The sequence below is a fragment of the Colias eurytheme genome, chromosome 25 (genome assembly GCF_061535395.1).
Source record: "Colias eurytheme isolate Ceu_HAF_F1 chromosome 25, ilColEury1 Martin Lab GWU primary, whole genome shotgun sequence".
In the NCBI taxonomy this organism is placed as follows: Eukaryota; Metazoa; Arthropoda; class Insecta; order Lepidoptera; family Pieridae; genus Colias; species Colias eurytheme.
The window spans coordinates 4,039,008-4,059,908 of NC_143004.1; the positions used below are offsets into that span (position 1 = coordinate 4,039,008).

Sequence of the window (20,901 nt, forward strand, 5' to 3'; positions counted from 1 at the left end):
AAGCTGAAAAACCTAACCTAAACTTTGTGTGTTTGCTTAAACGCACTAATCTCAGGAACTACTGGTTCGATTTAAAAAATTATTTCAGTGTTAGATAGTTCATTTATCGCGGAAGAAGGAGGAATTATATATCATCACGGTAAGACTAATAGGAGCAAAGCGGGTAAAACCGCAGGACACATCTAGTATTGCTAGTAGTATTACACCTACTGCAGAAAAAGCAAAATATTATTTTTAAAATTATCAAACAAAAAGCGATCTATTTTTAGTTCAAGAATGTTAATAAAACAGTGTTCGTTTCTCTAATTTTACACTCAGTTTAAAATGAAGATTAAAACGTATTCCTAAAGTTAACAAAACTACAAGATAAAAAAACATTTACAAGGCAACGTTTAACAAACTCTCAAACACAAATCAAATCAAAACGCAATTCATAAAAGCACATTTAATTTACATAGCCACAGCAAAACTCGTAACTATGAAAAATTCCCTAACACAATGAACAATTATAACGAACAACAGGTATACTAGCAATTTGTGTTCTCTCAAACTGAATTATGTGCTGACAACAAGTGTTCGCCCACCTCCCTGAAGCGTGGGTAAACTTTCGACTAAACCGTCTCTTGCAAAAACTTAAATAGAACTGTTTTAAACCCAGACTTGGTTTAACTTTAATGCAGGTTTAAACTTGTCCTTGTCTATGGTTTAACATGTTTTGTAATAAAACGATGGTTTTAATACGTTTTAGTTTCGGTTTTTATTACTCCGTGTTTTGTAATAAGACGGTATAACTTACCAAGGGTAACATTATTTTTAACCGATTTCAAAAAGGAGGATTATTTTTATTTAGTTCGTAACATCAGAACTTTCCATCGCGTGAACGGATTTTAACGAATCTTTTTTATTTGATCGCTAATGGCATGGTATCCCATTCAAATTCGTTTTAGTTTGATCATTTGTATTTAAATGGTCACAAATACAAACATAAATGGTTATTAATTATGTTTGTAGTTCTGTGTGTGTTGTTTGGTGTAGTTTTTTTTTTAGTTAAAAAAATATTATTGTAAATTCATAAGTATCGTCTACATTGAAATTAATACTTATTTTTTAAGCTGAATTCGTGTTAAAGGATACAAATTACACAAATGTGTATTACTAGAGAGAACTTATAGAAGGTACTCAAATAATTAATTCGACGAACTGGTTATGAAATGATAAATAATGGACAGACTTTAAATGTAAAAATGATCGGAAAAATAATTCACAACTTTCGTGGAAATGAAAGGTTATTATAATTACTGATATGTGAAAGGTTCTTATAATATCAATATTATTATCTTATATATAAAATTCTCGTGTCACAATGTTAGTCTGCATACTCCTCCGAAACGGGTGGACCGATTCTCATGAAATTTTCTGTGCATATCGGGTAAGTCTGAGAATCGGCCAACATCTATTTTTCATATGTACCACGGGCGAAGCCGGGGCGGGCCGCTAGTATAATATAAAGGTTACAATGTATTTATTTTGCTTTAATATTAATTCGGAGTATATGTCGCAGGCAAATTGTACAATTTCATCTGTTTACAAACGGCGTCTGTCACTTTACAAACGCTAGGCATTTTGTTATATGTCGAGAATTCGTAACCAGAATTTTTTATTGAAATTGATATTTTTGGTTTCATGGCATTCAAATGCTTTATAAATATAAATTTATAAAGAATAGAAAAAATTCGATCACGAATGAAATGAACCCGCATCCTTTCCGCCCCGGAATGGCGCGAAAGGATGCGGGTTCGAGTCCCGCCTCGTGATCGAATTTTTTCTATTCTTTATAAATTTATATTTATACAGAATTTTTTAGTTTGGATAAGGGGGTGGGTTAGGTTAGGTTCTTGTTTTTAAAACTACACAGAAATAGGAACCCCGCGAAGCGAGCGCCCCATCGGTTCGCAACCGCGTGTCTTCTTGAGGACGTTAGAAAAAAGTAAATACACAGCATATTACAAAGCGTTTGTAAACGGCGAGATTATACAATTTGCCTGCGACATACATATTACATATCACTATATTTTTTACTTATTTAAAGGTATCAGCAAAATACCCATTACTTAATACAAATTATGTTACGGAATATTATTGCTTTAAACTGTCTTGTTTTTCTACTATTTTTTGAAACATACTAGATTAAATATTATTATGTAGTTAGAAGTTCATCGATCAATTTTTTTTGTTGGGTTGCCTGGTACAGATCGCTGCTTGCAATAAAGCCGCATTGATAAATATTAATGTATTAAAGTATTTTTCAATGATTCGCTAAATTGATTAACCCAATCAAAAGTAACCAATTCTTAGTAATAACTATTACGTCTAATGATTTCCTCAAAAGCCAAGTCTACACTCTATGTAGTGTCAATTTGCACTCTCTGAAGGCGAGTATATAATTATATTACACAGTGTAGCACATGGCTAATGAACGTGCCATTGAGACTCATGGAACATGGGGTTTATTTTGCATCTAGTTATAGAGAAGATGGGAAAAATGTTTATGAATCGTAATAAAGTTTATTGTTATATCGTTCGTGTGTTAAAAAATATGTTATTAATTTAATTCACTATGTATCCTTTTTTTTATAGTGGGGAAATCTTCCAAAGATACCCACGGCCCCCGGGGAAGGAGCCGTGGGTTATGTCGGATTCTTACCGACTAAAACCCCACTGTGTTCCGTCGAGCCGCTTTAATGATGGGGCCGCGGGTATTTGTTAGAATTCTTCCGCGACCAATTCACTATGTATCCTATTAATACTTAATATTGTATAAACAATGTTTACTATCTTATGAGCAGAACTCCTTTTATTTTAAATCTGCTACAAGATTCTGCAAGAAACACGTAAATATCAAAAACTCCAAAATAACAATTATATTATTAGGTACGGTACATTATAATTTGACCAATTGAATACACTAACATTAAAACAGTATCTAACTTTCGAAACAAAGTTTAATCCATTTCAAAAGAGCATTTCAATCGCTAAACTTCATCACATTGAAATTACCCAGTCGCTAAAATTATTATTTGGGAAATTCCCAGAATATATACCGCTATATTTCAAATCTATAATATCTTTGTAATCATTAACGTTGTCATTAAATTTAATTATTCATTCATTTTACCGCAGTATCTTTTGTTTACAGACGAATTTCTGAATTAAATATTCAAAGCCTTACGCCTCGATTATTATAAGCTGGGTATTTAATCCGAGATACAAAAAGTTTTCTCAGTAAAGATATAACGATATTTAGGAGCTTATTTCGTATTTTCATTAGATTTTCTCCAGCGATTGGAATGTTTCGTTATATATTAGAAAGGGTTGAACTATTACTTTACTAGTTTTATTCCTAACTAACCGTAGCGGCTTCGCCCAGGCCGGAGATGAAAATGAAATTAAATAAAGCTCATTCTAAAATATTGTTCCTTTCTGAAGGTGAAAGAATGTTGAAATTGGTACATACTAGTTTTATAGATCTTTTCGTTACAAACATTAAGAATTAAGTTATTTCTTAGACATAATATCTTACTTATACCTATAATGTAAAATGCAATTCAAGTCAAAGGTAAAAACAAAATCAATCAAAGCATTTACTATCACTACTGATGCTAATTATATGTTTATATGTACATTAATGTGTTAATACTCTACTTATATTATGGGTTAATGACATACACATTTCACTTCAAAAAATACTAATAATTTTAAAAAGCAAATTTTCACTTTGACTTTTAAATAAAATTGGAACTAGTGAATTGTATGCTTCCTAAAAAATCTTACCTATAGGATTCAAAAACTTTAATAATGTTATAAAATCCACGGTTTTATATCCAAAAAAGGTTTCAAATTTAATTTACAAACATTCCTAATTCGTTATTTTCGTTGTTAGCATATTTTCACTAAGTTCCCTTGGTGAAACATTTGACAAACGTTAAACTAGATGTCGTTACTAAACGTTAGAGCCTTTCTACATCTCGCTATCATATTGTCTGAAGCTCCATATATTATAAGCTTCAATATTGCGTGTGTTTACTCCTTGGTTTACTCTATATAAATGTCGTCTATCGGATAACTATCTAGAATTTCTGGTAAAATCTAGAACAAAATTTTTGAGAAGCCTCCTACATTACTTTAGTAGTGTAGAGCTTTATTAATGAAAGCTTAAGTATTGTAAGTACTTATTATTAATTCTACTTATAAAAATTCCATTTTTAAAATGATTTTCCAGTTTTATATACATACATACAAATAGGATAGCAATATGGGGGTCTAATTTGTCGCCTAAATTAAACGGTTATAAGTATTTTTGAGAAGCATCTTACATCACTTTAGTAGTGTAGAGCTTTATTAATGACAGCATAAATAATGTAAGTACTTATTTATAAAGCTGAAAAGTTTGTTTGTTTGTGTGTTTGAACTCGCTAATCTCGGAACTACTGGTCCGATTTGAAAAATTATTTCGGTGTTAGATGGCCAATTATGGACGAAGGCTTATAGGCTAAGACTATCAGAAGCGGAGCAGTGCGGGTGGTGCACAGCTTTATATTATTTATGTGTAGTGTTATTTATTTTGATGTTGTTGAGTCAACAAAATACAACACAACACGCCAAAATACATACGTACGTTCTAGTTTGTAATTTCCGTTCTCCACAATCGTTGACAGAAAAAAGAAATCTTTGCTCTCTTTAATTCGATATACAGTCTACTCTATCTAATTTTCTTTCCATGTTGGTTGAAATAACATCTTACAATACGTGTTTGTATTTTATCCCTTTAAAATGTTTTCTTCTTAACTTTCTAAATGTAATTATGTAGCGCAGATTACTTCAATATTAGTTCGTTTAAAAAACATTACACATTTTAATGACGAAAGTTTCGTCTTAAGTATATTGTATAAATGAATAATCTGACTAAGAAAGGATGATTAGGCCCTTTCTGTTACTGGAACCAAACGACAAGTCTATACAAGTAAGTCGTACCCCATACAACATTATGAACAAATACCACAAATTTTATTGATTATTATTTTCATTACCTTGTGGCGTTGCCACTTTTATACATTTTATATAATCTATGTTTTATCATCTGTGTGTGTATAATCTATGTTTTATCATCCGTTAATTTTCTCGAGGTGATACGCACTTAATACGTAGTTGATACGCAGTTATGACAGTTCATTAAGTCTCGTTAAGGGCCGGTTTTTCAATGCTTGGATAAAACTTATTCGTCGAATAATGTATAAAACTACCATTTTAAAAACGTATTCTAATTGCCCGTATTTGACAGTTTACGTGACATTTTAATATTATCGTGTAATACTTTATTGGACGGATAAGTTTTATCCAAGCATTGAAAAATCGGCCCAGTCGTATGAACTCATTGTGGTGAAACATTGTATAGTATTGTAATAGTGAAAGATTGATTAAAAGTTTAATCTACAAGATTCTTTCATTTTACATGGGGAACAAAACCCCATTACCTTTTGCAGTTTTACTTGACTTCTTTCAATTTTACACAAATTCCAAACGATGTTCTAGTAACGGAAAAGTTTAACTTAATACTACTTTCCTTTGAGCTTTTCTTGTTATTTGCGATGTGATTGAATTTGCAGATCATAGCAATCTTTATTCTATTAGATTATGCTTTTTTTGTTTATAAAATATACATTTAAAAATTGTACACACGAATTATTGTACGTGCTTTTAACTTTTCACCTTTCTTATGTTCACTTTGGTTCCTTTAAATATAATTAAGTACTTATATTTATATTCTAAATATTGAGGAAGAATTTTCAACTTTCCGAATTAATTTGCAATAATAATTTTTCTATCTTATTACTATAATGCACTAAAAATATTTAAATGCTACTGGGTATGAAAAGAAACAAAAAAGTTCATAATATTTAATTTTTATTTTAAAATTTATAACATACAGTTAAGTTTACAAAATAGATAACGAACTAATGTTATAAAATACTAATCTAACTTATAAATAATTCACTAATAATAATATAATAATAAATTCCTTTGTATAGTTTTAAACAATATCACCTATAATAATAAATATACATAAAACACAAAAAAAAAACTACTATCACAGTTTTAGAAGCACTAATTCTATTAGTAAAGCTATGATAATGTGGTAAATGTAGTTTATCAATATTTTCGTTAATACATTGGTCAGAAACATTTATTTCATGCGTTTTGATCACGCAAGCATAATATTGAGATGATAGGCGAGGAGATCTGATTTTCTTTGGATCATTATGGTTTATTGCATACAGGCCAAATGCGACTCTGAAACATAGAAACGTGTTATTGTTAATCTATGTTGGTATTATCTATACTAATATAATAAAGCTGAAGGGTATGTTGTGTTTGTTTGAACGCGCTAATCTCAGAAACTATTGGTCTGATTTGAAAAATTCCTTCAGTTTTCCCATTTATCGATGAAAGCTATAGACGATATATCATCACGCTAAGACCAACAGGAGCTGAGCAATATGGGTAAAACCGCGGAAAAATAAAAAAATCAGACCAGTAGTTCCTGAGATTAGCGCGATCAAACAAACAAACACTTCAGCTTCACTTCATAATATTAGCATTGATATAGATTGAAAGCAATAATACAATTTGGTATACATACGAATACCCGCTGTTCCACTCGAAATTATCCATTAGAGCCCAGTAAGTGTAGCCGATGACATTAACTTTGTCTTCTTTTATAGCCAAGTATACCTTAAACAAAAATATTTAATTAATTAATTTAAGTTTATACTTTTATTAAGTCAAACTAACAGAGCTTCGAACTTATTGTTAAAGATGAATAATACCTAAGGTATAAAAATATAAAGTTACACTTTAAAGACTCTATCACGGTATCTATTACAATTTTCCTGATTGGGATCTAATATATTATATATATATATATATATATATATATATATATATATATATATATATATATATATATTAGGGATGTAACGATACATGATTTTGCCGATACGATACCGATACCGATATTTGTAGTAATGTATCGGCGATACCGATACCGATACCGATATCGATGGCTTGGTAGAAAAATAAATAGTGAATTATGCATAAAAAGTTACCAACATTTAACAGAGACAACTGTTAATCGTATTCAAAAAACAACAAAACCATTTATTTTAGTATTATTATTTTACGAAGTCAGTTAAACTTTAAGTAATACACATACAATCAGTACATAATAAAAGTTTACTATAATTGGTAGAGTTTTTTCAGAAAACAAAGTGCGCACGCGCGGGCGGCCTCCCGCATCGTTCATTGGGCGCGGATTTTTGAATTATTTGATATCAAAAAAATTGGTTGTTTGTAAAGTAGGTTTACGATCGAGATGTTTACGTGATAACATAATGCAGTGGCAGCGCTCGAGATGAAACGGGAGATCGGTCCGTCTCTCTCTCGTTATACCTGCGATCGCGCTCGTGAGGTTTTGGTGTGACACAAGTTTATGAACATGGGTGACATGTTCATAAACTTGACTAAAACGATTTTAAAAACGTTATCACGTTAAAAATTAAAAAAATTCAAAATTATTTATTTCTTTCCTTTACATAAACAAATTTGATTGGATTGGAATTGGATTGGAACACTCCTAGTAAGCAAATAAAATGCTTGTGTCAGGAGGTTCCGCTCTTCCTTAACACTATTACAGAAACAGAAATAAAACAATATGAATGAATAAAAAGCATAAAAGAAAAGAAATAATTTAATAAAAAGATATCGGTATCGGTTGATTTATTATCGGCGATACCGATATATCGGCTTGCCGATATATCGGCCGATATATCGGTATCGGTATCGGTATCGTTACATCCCTAATATATATATATATATATATATATATACTAGCGGTCCGCCCCGGCTTCGCCCGTGGTACATATGAAAAATAGATGTTGGCCGATTCTCAGACTTACCCGATATGCACAGAAAATTTCATGAGAATCGGTCCACCCGTTTCGGAGGAGTATGCAGACTAACATTGTGACACGAGAATTTTATATATAAGAATATATATATATATATTATAAAGGCGAAAGTTTGTAAGGATGTATGGATGTATGGATGTTTGTTACTCTTTCACGTAAAAACTACTGAACCGATTACAATGAAATTTAGCACACATATAGAGGAACTATGCGGGTTTTCCTTTGCAAACGCGGGCGAAGCCGCGGGCGGAAATCTAGTATATAATAAATGTAGCTGAGATATGTACATCCAATGTGATCAGCGATATATTGGCTGCCTTAAGTATCGTACATTCATTCTTTGTTTTCTTATCTGGCTCTATGTCTCTATGATAGTGTTCGTGTCTGTGTCAATGATCAATTTAGTGTAACTAGCAGTGTCTGTCTGTATGTTACATATGTAAAATAAATTCTAATATTGACATGATTTTAAAAGAGCAACTATGCAGTTTCTTTCCAATTCCTCCCGTAAGGACGATGCAAAAGTGCTTTTAGAAGTCTAATAAAATTGAATAAATGAATGTTTGAGTTTGAAATTCTATATATATTATATTTATATCTCTAAATAAATACCTCTGTCAAATGATCCTTAATAAATTTAAGTCGGACATGATCATACATCTGATGCTTCCCCGCATAACCGTTCTCTGTTATCATTATATCAATGTCACCGTAGTTCTTCTTAAGGTATGATAACGTTTGTCTTAGCCCTTTTGGGTATACCTGTTAAAAAATACATAGTTTTAAAAAGTAAAAACGCTTTGATAAAAAACATTCATGAGATTATTGTATTGTTACTGATCCTTGATAAGTGCACAAAGTTTAAATTGAATCTGTTTATTTAAAATGGGGCAAAATCGAGTATAAAGAAGATGTTTACATACAAGCATACTTACCTAACTTACCTACAGTGTTAAAAACTAAAAGCTTTTCTTACTTGTATGATTTTAATTCAATTATGGTAGAGAGTAGAAGGCCGTTAGCAAGCCGTAAGTCTGTCTGTCTTTCTGTCTCTTTATCACGCTTCAGAGTTCAAAGTTTAACTGATTTGGATGAAATTTTATACAGAAATAGTAGTAGAATGCTCAATGACATGTACTAATTGATGATTAGTTAATATTTTGATATGCATTTCTGTTTGTTTTACAATAAACTAAACGTACCGGCATTAAGACACCAGCACTGGGCTCAGCGTACGCCGGTTTCTCCATCATGGCGTCCAATTCGGGTGAACCGGTCAGGAACCAGGACCCCCTTTCGCCCTTATTCGCTGGTCTTATCACGTATGTTGTGTAATAGTTGACAGCATAGAAATCTGCTGAACCTGTGACGAAAGTATTGTTTTAGAAAATGCCATATAAATTATTGTTTTTGAATTATAAACTAGCTCTCTTTTTGTGTGCGCTTGCAATTATTACCTACACGTTAGTTCACGTTCTTTTACAAAAATGATAATAACTTTGCTCCGATACTTTTTACCTGGTTTTAAATGGATAGTTTAAAATTGAATGCCATTATAATGCCAAATATAAGAGCATTAATATTCATCAAATTTAAAACTGAGAGAAAAATCTCTGACTCTATTGTGAACAATTCAAAAGTGCTTCTATAAGAAGTCTTATTGAATAAATAAATGTTTGAGTTTGACAGAATACTTTTATTACCTTTTAATAATTTCTTCTCTTCTTCAGTAAATGAGGGTAATCGAGAATAGTTAAAGCCTTGTTTGAAGCTGTATTCAAGCAATATCTTTTCGACACTTGGAGGCCACCCTCCTTCCTTAGAGAATATGGGATGCGAGTAACGTCCAATCTGTTGGAATTTACAAGTTGTTTACAAGTTGCTGTATGTAATTTTAAGATAAAACAGTTTTCGTTTAAAACTAGGTCAAATATTACTTTATATATGACGTCAATAATTAAGGCACGTATAATATTTTTATCTCACATTGTTTCAACATCAGATTTATATTATATACCAGCAAAAATAATCAAAATTGAACGTAATGGGTGTTTTATTAATAATAATAGACCTAGTATTAACTACATTTTACACTATGTTATGACACGTAAACAAAAACACTACACTACACTCTTTTCCCATTAGATTCTGCTGTAATCCTACTTATATAATATAAGTAGGATTAGAGCAGAATAAGAAATGCGAAAATTTGTCAGGATGGATGTATGTGTATGTATGTATGTTTGTAACTCTTCACACAAATATTACTGAACCGATTACAATGAAATTTAGCACACGTATAGAGGATAACTTGGATTAACATATAGGATAGGTTTTATCCCGGAAATCCCACAGGAACGGGAACTATGCGGGTTTTTCTTTGAAAACGCGGATGAAGTCGTTGGCGGAAAGCTAGTATTATATATAATATAATACTAGCTTATAAGGAGTTATTATTTAAAATAATTACCATAAAATCCAAACCGAGTTTTGCCAACTCTTTATCGCGTGGATATTTGTATGGTTCTATCCAGATGATGTTATTTGCTAAGGAAATTCGACCTGCAAGAAAGAAAACAATAGGTATAAGAACAAATAGCATCCTATTTGTAAATTGTAGGCAAAATATATTTATTATTATATACAATCATGTATTGCTGATTTGTCCGGCATGTCAATCCTAAATCCTTATCCTCCCGGGATAAAACTATTAATGAAATTTTATATATTAAACTCAAAGGTGACTGATATAGTGATCTATCAACGCACAGCCCAAACCACTGGACGTATCGGGCTGAAATTTGCCATGCAGGTAGATGTTAGGACGTAGGCATCCGCTAAGAATCGCATCCCGAAATTCTTGCGAGAACGGGAAAAAACGGGGATGCACGTACAAAGTCATGGGTGGAATAATGGTGGTGGAGTAGTATATCTATACTAATATTATAAAGAGGAAAAGTTTGTAAGTATGTATGTATGTATGTATGTATGGTTTTCACGCAAAAACTACTGGACCGATTTCAAAAATTCTTTCACCATTAGAAAGCTGCATCTTTACTGAGCAACATAGGCTATATTGCATTTTCAAAAAAATTAGAGATCCTTACCAAAAATGCAATAATGTAACCCAAGGTGTAAAAAAATCCTCAATAAAAAATCTGTCATCGAGTGCGCTGCGGAATCTATTGAAGATAGAACAAAAAAATGTTCTACGGTATTATAGAATGGATCAATATCTACAAGAAAGTCCGCGATACCATATGTCCATCTTCAGTAGTTATGTTACTACAACAACTTTTTTACGTTTTCAAAGTAAATAGAAGTGCCGACAGTAATCAAACCATGTTATCGATACACATATATTAATCCTTATCCCATTAAATGATGTTTTATTATAGACTGTTTCAATACCAGCAAAATACTTTTTAAATGAAAAGAATTGGATATTCCATTCAAAAGATATAACGAATTTTTAAAAGTGTCAATCTACAGAAAATAGTAGGTATACTGTTCGAGCAAGCCGTAGTGCGGGGGTCATGGAGGAATTCTACCAATATGCGTCTTGACGGAACACAGTGGGGTTTTGGTCGGTAGGAATCCGACATAACCCACGGCCCCTCCCCCGGAGGCCGTGGGTATCTATGAAAGATTTCCCCACTAAAACAAAAAAAAAAGGCCGTAGTGCGGGACGGGGTAAAGGTGATTATCATGTGATTAAAAATTAAACCTATAGTCCGACCTATAGTAGACTTTTCACTGTAACGATATTGCTATCTATGCGGATGAAACCGCAGGGCATTGCTAGTTATAATATAATCTTCTTCTTATAAAAATTCTCGTGTCACAATGTTAGTCTGCATACTCCTCCGAAACGGGTGGACCGATTCTCATGAAATTTTCTGTGCATATCGGGTAAGTCTGAGAATCGGCCAACATCTATTTTTCATATGTACCACGGGCGAAGCCGGGGCGGGCCGCTAGTAATTATATATAATAATATACAATAATGCGCTCCATATGAATCGCGCACGTATTATGTTTATAATTAGTATTGCAATTTATAATTATAATGCTTATAGGTCAAAGATATAGGTCATGAATATATTCAGTTCATTTTTAATTAACATGACTCCCCTTTATACAGTTTTTATTGTTTCAACGATTTGATCTCTATTTCATACAGATACGCTCTAAACAAACTACACCACGATACCAAAGGTCACATTCAATTTCTTACAACTTAATAATTTATATACTAAAACCTTCCTGTTGTATCACTCTATCTATAAAAACCGCATCAAAATCCGTTGCGTACCTTAAATATTCAAACATACATAGGGACATAGAGACAGAGAAAGCGATTTCGTTTTATACTATGTAGTTAGTGATATATCTTACCATGATATATATCCTTGTACTCCCTTTCATAGATCCTATACGCTTTAGCGTGTGCCAGTAACAAATACTTATTGCAAAGAAAAGGGGCTAATTCCTCCTCTTTAATTCCCGGTGCTAAAGATCCTGTGTTAAACATCATATCACAAAGAACAACTGCTTCATTCATTGTAATCCATGTTTTTACTCTATCAGCGAATAGAGAATACAAAACTTTTGCGTAGTCGGAAAACCAGTCAACTATTAGGGGATTCGTCCAGCCACCTGTAAAAGAGTTATTTATTAGCATAATATTTGAGTATTATATAAATACGAATTTAATACAATACAGGAGAATTAGAATCAATGTGCGTGGTACCTGAATAACCTGGTAGATAAAACTGAAATAGGTTTTTTTTTTGTGTGGTGTTTCTCTATGTTAGCCAGAAGGGCTTCTACATTTTAACGCGGACGCGGGGGTGAACTGAAGGTTCACCCTGGTAGCGACATGCGCAAGGGCGTCCCCCCTTGACGGGGATCTCGAACCTCGGCTTGGGCTGTCGCTTGAGTGGAGGAGGCCGGAAGGGCCCTAGTCGGACGGGATGAAATAGGTGTAGTAGATACTCTGTATACCTAACTTACCATACGACATTCCGAAAAGCGTCGGAAAATGTAGCGTATGTTCCTCAACGGTTCCAAAGATTTTATAAAAACATAATATGGTGTCAAATGCATTTGCTTCATACCCAGCTAATCCTAACACGACGATATGAGTATGATTTATAACTTTTACTGTTTTTCTAGCAGACAAGCTTTTTGCATAAAAATAACTGTATTTTTTTGACTGACCGGTTGGCTTGGTTGGTAGTGGCCCTGCCTACCAAGTCAGAGGTCGTGGGTTCGATTCCCACCCGGGGCAAATATTTGAGTGATGAACGTAGATGTTTGCTCTGTGTCTGGGTGTTAATTATCTAGGTATGTAAGTATTTATTTAAAATTAAATATGTATGTTTATCAGCCATCTGGTTTCCATAACACAAGCGAAAGCTTAGTATGGGATCGAATCGTGCCGTGTGTGAAAATTGTCCTGAATATTTATTTATTATTTTTAGGTTTTCTTAGCTTGTAAAACAACAGTTAATATGTCTGTTAAAGTATTATTGATCAAATTTCACAATATAAATATAAAATGAATGTAATGTATTATTTTAATTAAAAAGCTTTTATTGCGTAATACAATCGTGTGCATAATTAAAGGGATAATGTGTATTCCATTAATTAATTATTATTAAATGTATATGGACAAACGAGAAGTTATTAAAAATCCGCAGTGGTTGAATAATACTGATTTAATTATGTAATATTATATAGCAATTAAAAACGTACCCGTGTATTGTTAATGATTATTATAATATCAAATTAAATGTAAAAATCCTTTTTTCATATAAATACCTTCAATTAGAAATTTTAATGATGTTAACAAAGGATAATATGTGTGGTATGGTATGGTGTGGTACAATATAAATCAGTTATAATATAGAGCAAAGCTTTAATTTGATTTTGAATTAAGTTTATTTTTCTTTTATTTCATATTTACAAACAAAATTCAACGACTTGTGTGATGTGTCATTTGCCAATTCGCATTTCCTATGAGTAAACGCTCATAGGAGGGAAGTCTCCGTGCAATGGAAACATGTTATACCACAGATCACAGAAACTAAAGGGAGATATGGTTAGGGGGCGGGGCCGGTGTCGCAGCAATATGCCCAAAAAAAGAACAAGCTGTAGTGGTGCTGTATACGTACGTCACTTACAATCTAGTGTGCGAACGAATAGTCGCTCTCATATTTTTGTGTGATGACACGCACACAACGCGAAGTATTGTTTTGTTTTTGTTTACTGCAGTTGTGTGCGTAAATTTGTAATGAGACACGGTTTCGTACTCAGCGCAAGCGATTGGCATCTCTCTAGATCTCTATGTGTTATACTTTAGCTGTGCCCCGCGGTTTCACCCACATTGCTCTACTCCTGTTGGTCTTGGCGTGTTGAATTATAGCATATAGCCTTCCTCGATAAATAGGCTATGTAACACCGAAATAATTTTTCAAATCGGACCAGTAGTTCCCGAGATTAAAGCGTTCAAACAAACAAACTCTTTAGCTTTATAATATTACTAGCGACCCGCCCCGGCTTCGCACGGGTGCAATGCTGATACTAAAATATACACTACAGAAAAACAGCTGTGAACGTTGTATATAAAAACTTAGCGACCCGCACCGGGCGGCCGGCCGGTACCGCCGCAAACGCTACGTCCCGCAATTTTGAAATCTGTAATATCTTCGAAAATATTCACTTAAATCATACGGTGCAAAGGGCCATATAGATCTATATTAAATGAACAATGTATTCAAGGTATTTAATTCGTTAAGGAATAATGCTGTATTGGTTAAAATCGCTTCGAAAATTAACCATTATTTGTCGTAAAAAGTAAATGACAAAAAAAAGTTATTGTGGGTTATCCATAAGAGATAGACATATACCATCGCGGATTTTTCTGTAGACCTTTTCAATGTGTATAATACTTAGTACCTACATTATTTTGATAAAACTCGTAGGGTTCAGCCTGCGTTTGCAATGTAAGCGGAAAAAATGTAATTTTTTACGACATCACATTAGAAACCTCAAAAATAACAGTACTTTTCCACTATATTTTAATGGATGTTATTATACATATAAACCTTCCTCTTGAATCACTCTATCTATTAAAAAAACCGCATCAAAATCCGTTGCGTAGTTTCAAAGATTTAAGCGTACAAAGGGACATAGGGATATAGGGACAGGGAAAGCGACTTTGTTTTATACTATGTAGTGATGTAAAGATAATATGGGCTGATGATGATGATGATACATACCCAAGCTTTGTAAAGTTAGAGGCAAGTCAAAATGATACATAGTGACCACAGGTTCAATGCCCTGTCTTAGAAGTTCGTCTATAAGATCTCTATAATACTTCACGCCGGCTTTGCTCACATTATTGGGAAGACCACTTGGCAAGATTCTCGACCAAGATATCGAAAACCTACAAATAATAATTAATACAAGGTTAGATATAAACTTGGAAAATAAAACATAATTAACAGGGTTAGATATTAACTTCGAAAGTTTCGAAGTAAACAAATGGTAGATTTATACATTATTCGACGAATAAGTTTTAACCAAGGATTGAAAAATCAGCCCATAAGGAAATGTACGATCTTTCAAATAAAATAATCATCCAATTGGTTCATGGAATTAATAGAGGTGTGTTTGTTACACATGAAATACAGTAGCATCAAAAACCTGTTTCTTTTTTGAAGTCGGTTGAAACTTGAAATAAAATCTATCAATTAAAAGCAAAAGTTGACTGTATTCGTGTACATTGTTCAATTATAAAGGACTAGCTTTCCGCCCGCGGCATCGCCTGCGTTTTCAAAGAATAACCCGCATAGTTTCCGTTCCCGTGGCATTTCCGGGATAAAACCTATACTATTTGTTAATCCAAGTTAACCTCTATATGTGTACTAAATTTTATGTGATATTAGTATACTAGTAGATAGAAATAAGAATAGGATTCACGGAAACGACAAAAAAATGCGCTCAAGCAGGAATCCATAATATAATTATAATGAGATGATTTCAATTTTAAATATAATCAATCAATGAAACCACTTGATTATAATTAACCTTACATAGCGTATTACATTAATTAGAGATATGAAGTTTTTTATTTTTATTTTTCCTGGATAAATCGTTTCTTTGGTGCATTATTGGTTTGAGAACTAAGCTTACTCTTTCACATTTACTTCCATATCTCAAGAACCGTGATGATAGATATTTGAAAATTTCAGAATATAGGTACGTGTTTCTATTTTCTGTTATATGCAATAATTTAATACAAACAAACATCAATAGTATGCATTTCTATGCACATACCTGGTATAAAATTAGAATGCTGTATTAGTTACACAGCTTGTAACTCCAGAATTGATGGACGGATTTAAATGATTTTTACCCGACTGCCAAAGAAGGAGGGTAATGTTTTTCGAGTGTATGTAAGTATGTATGTATGTCTTTTCCTTTGTGACCACCTGTAGCCTAAACGGCTTGATGGATTTTGATGTATGAGGTATCGTTAGATTTGTCTTGATTACGGGAGTGTCATAGGATACATTTTATCCTAAAAGTCCCACGGGATAAAGACAATAATATTTTTTCTAAATTTCCCTTTAAAAAAATATGTATGCGGTATCATTAGATTCATTTCAATCACTCTTTTTTTAGTGTGCAGTCGGGTATTTTGTTTTTTTAATAATTTACTTGTTAGTTTGTTGGATTTAGTTTTTAGACTGTGCTTATAATAAGACAATAAATATTGAAAACATGAGAAACTTACAAACGCATCAATCAACCATCAAGCGAATCGCTAGTTTTTTGCATTCCGGACAAATCTTTGTTGTTATTGGTATGCTAAACATATAAAATCCGAATTTTCTTTTACAAAATAAAAAAAAGGTTAATATATTTATATTAACAATAAATACCTGTAATGATCCAGTCCCAATTCAGAAGCTATTCTAACATCTTCTCTCCATAAATGATAAGAGTCGGCAGCTACATCACCATTTGTACGGTCTTCAATGGCGTCCTTATGTGTGTGCACGAATTCATCCCAAACGCTTTTGCCTTTGCCTATAAGTGTATATGAATATGACTAGAACCATTATCTTTCTACTGTTATGAGTATAGTTTCTTCATCTTTAATTCAAAATTTCATACCTTTTTTCAAATACTTAGAAAAATACTAAAAATTGTAGGAGAGCCCGTGGGAGATCGTCCTTCACCGATCTGATAACCCTTTTTTTTTTTTTTATAGTGGGGAAATCTTCCAAAGATACCCACGGCCCCCGGGGAAGGAGCCCTGGGTTATGTCGGATTCTTACCGACTAAAACCCCACTGTGTTCCGTCGAGCCGCTTTAATGATGGGGCCGCGGGTATTTGTTAGGATTCTTCCGCGACCCGATCTGATAACCCTTAGATCATTAAGTGATAACCAAATGAGACGTATTTTTATTAAATATTTTTTCTTTAACAAATATATGCCTATAATGGCTTGCCTATCGAAAAGCAAAGCAAAGCAAGTATATGAGAGCTAATAAAGATCGCAATATTAGCTTTTTTTTTTGTTACAATCAAATAGTGTAAACAATTTCCCCTTTTTAGCTTTTATCCGCGACATTCAATGATAAAAAAACACTACATAATATGTACTTAAAAAATTATAAATAATTAAAAATAGACAAGACAGTAAATTTTTCAATGAAAAAGAAAAAGATTAGTTGTCGAGATGTAGTATGGCGATGTTTAAATGTTACCAAGCTATAGTAATATTGAGAAATATCTAATTGAGAAATAATTTAAAAATTCTGTAATATTGAGAAAAAGCTCTAACCATCAGCTTTCCAGCCTCCTTCGATTTGATAAGCTGCAGTGGCAGCTCCGAACTTGAAATTTGGTGGTAGCTTTTGGCAACTACAACCAACCACCATTAATATGCTGCAAAAACAATAATTTCCAATTATTTACTGATAGCTGGACATTTTTTAACACGTTATGTAATTAAAAGCAAGAATAATTTAAAAAAAACAATTTTTGGGTTTTAAAATGAGAGATTTTTATTTTATTTTGTTACTCTTGAATTATAATTGAACTCTTATCTTGAGAAATTGTAGACAACCAAATAACTAAATTATCAAACTTGTCCTAAATATCCAAACAAAAAAACTTACCAATCATTATATAATCTAATGTTTAAATAAATAGTTAAACTTTGTTTAATTCTCATTAACGATATCAATTACTCTGTTCTAATATGAAACATTATGTTTTTTTAACATAATAAAAACATGCCATTAATGTATATAAAGCTACTAGGTTTCCGCCCGCGGCTTCGCCCGCGCAGTCAAAGAAAAACCCGCATAGTTCCCGTTCCCGTGGGATTTCCGGGATTGCGTCATTTTCCCGGGATAAAAAGTAGCTTATGTCCTTTCTCGGGTATCAAAATATCTCCATACCAAATTTCATGAAAATTGGTTCAGTAGTTTAGGCGTGATTGAGTAACAGACAGACAGACAGAGTTACTTTCGTATTTATAATATTAGTATGGATATAGATAGAAGATATAAATAATGCTAATATTAACGCCCAAAAAAGGAGGGTGGGTTTATTTTTTATTACTATAAAATATGGAAATCAAATGAAAAATCGTAAAAATAAATATATAAATAAATTATATACGCATAAAGACTCAAAGTCGATTTTGGACCCTTTTGCAACCATTGCCAAAATCGAAGATTCTGACGTAACCCCGTAAGGGCCGGCGCCCACTGCCGGCACGGCACGGCATGGCACGGCAGAGCATCCCGCGGCGTGCAATGGCATCCCGCGGCATTCAGTGGCATGCCGTAGCATCCTGCTAAAAGCCCAGCCACTCTGGCATCCATCAGTTTTGCTCCGCGCTAATGCTGCATAAGTTTCAACCTTATTTCAACTAGCTAGTAATCATAATTACTCGACCCCAAAGTGACGCATACGCCTCGCGGGATGCAATGGCGCGCCGCGGCATCCCTTGGAATGAAACAGCAAGACACGTCATGCCACCGCATCCCGCAGCGTGCCGCGTCATGCTGCAGCATCCTGCAACACGTCGCGGCATCGTGGCATCGAAATAAAGTAACTTGAATTCTAAACTGATTGAAATAAGATTCAAAATAACTTCATTAGTAATAAAAACCTCTGCCCTGCCATGCCATGCCGTGCCGGCAGTGGGCGCCGGTCCTAAGCTTTCAACCGGTTGGCATTAATAATATTTTTAAAGTTTATTTGTCCATATAACTGTACATATTTTATGCTTATTACTGCTTATCATTTGAATGTCATGTGTAAAAAAAAACTTAGCATTTACACAATACACATAATATGAAAACACTACCATCAAGACATTGTGGTGAACCTAAGCTTTTTTTGATAAATATAATAACTAGGAATTTTATTATAAAAACGAATACATTGTCCACATAAAAACTATATTATTATTAACTTAATTTTATAAAAAAACAAATAAACCCTATAGTCAATCAAATTAAACATCGCTTGAGCATATATCTTTTTAAGGACTACAAAATAATTATTTATTTAACAATTTTATCTACCATTACAAATTTCAAAACATAATATTAAAAGAAAAGGAAAACATGCATAGCACATAATTCAACCACAACAAATAATATATAATGTTTTTGAACACATTTGTGTAACATTTTGTTGCACATTTTTCTCAATATTACAACAGCTATTAAAATTAAAAAGCTTGTAGTACACTATTGAGATATTTTATTTGAAAGTATTACACGATAATATTAAAATGTCACGTAAACTGTCAAATACGGGCAATTATAATACGTTTTTAAAATGGTAGTTTTATACGTTATTCGACGAATAAGTTTTAACCAAGCAATGAAAGTCGGCCCTTAATGTATAAAATAAATATGACCCACATTTCACGAATTCGTCACAAAAAATAAAATTAATTTCACTTCAATTAAAGATTTCATTTTTTTTTGTCACAAAAAATCAACCAATCAAAGCACATTATTCTACTATCAAGTTTAAAACTCCTACTATACCTTAACGCGAGTACGTGAGGTAGCGTCATTGTAACAACTAAAACTGAATGGTCACTCATAAACTTCTTTTATACCAACTCCATTTGAAGCTATTTAAAAAGGATACGTGTAAAATGCATTGCGTCATCAGCAATCATCGTCAATCATCATCAATACTTTATTTAATTTTTGGCTCATAAGTCTAAAAACTGCTCCAATGGCATTATGGTTACTTTGAGGTAAACTTTCTATATAAAATGTCCTTTAAATTATGTCGTAGGTATTATATTTTAACCCGGGACGCAAAAAGAGGGGCGTTATGACCGCTATGTGTGTTTGTGTGTCTGTCTGTGCCACCGCATGGGCAAATTTTATCAAAATCGATTCTACCATTTATTTGATAAAGGGGTAAAAGTGGGAATAAAAAAAATAAATTTTATCAAAATATATACCCAAGTGACATATCAAATGATAGGGCATGACGTATGAAGCATAATTAGGCATATTTAATCTAAATCGGTTCATCCATTTATTATATGTATATAGGGGTAAAAGAGGGAATAACGGATCTTGTCAAATATACCCAAGTGGCATAGCAAATGAAAGCGTGTATGAAGTACATTTAGTCATATTTTTATACTATTCGGTTAAGTTAAGTGAAAAGTGGGAATAAGTAATCGAATGTGGTCAAATAATACTCAAACTGCATATCAAATGAAAGGGCATAACGTGTGAATTACAAGTAGTACGTGTTTACTCATAATTGTGTGTTAACTAGTAACTATAGTACTAGTCACTATTC

The 20,901-nt window shown here is 32.8% G+C and overlaps 1 protein-coding gene across 1 annotated transcript; it reads right to left on the reverse strand.

The window, feature by feature from the left end:
- Nucleotides 1-6,081: 6,081 nt before the first annotated feature.
- Nucleotides 6,082-20,149, reverse strand: LOC149897550 (myrosinase 1-like). Its single transcript, XM_090116142.1, has 11 exons — nucleotides 20,121-20,149; nucleotides 17,888-17,991; nucleotides 16,979-17,126; nucleotides 15,311-15,477; nucleotides 12,423-12,683; nucleotides 10,495-10,586; nucleotides 9,728-9,875; nucleotides 9,227-9,387; nucleotides 8,637-8,786; nucleotides 6,698-6,789; nucleotides 6,082-6,348 (listed from the first exon to the last, which is right to left on the reverse strand). Exons 1-11 carry the CDS (start codon nucleotides 20,147-20,149, stop codon nucleotides 6,099-6,101), a joined length of 1,602 nt encoding a protein of 533 aa, XP_089972268.1. The 3' UTR covers nucleotides 6,082-6,098.
- Between the last annotated feature and the right edge of the window lie 752 nt (nucleotides 20,150-20,901).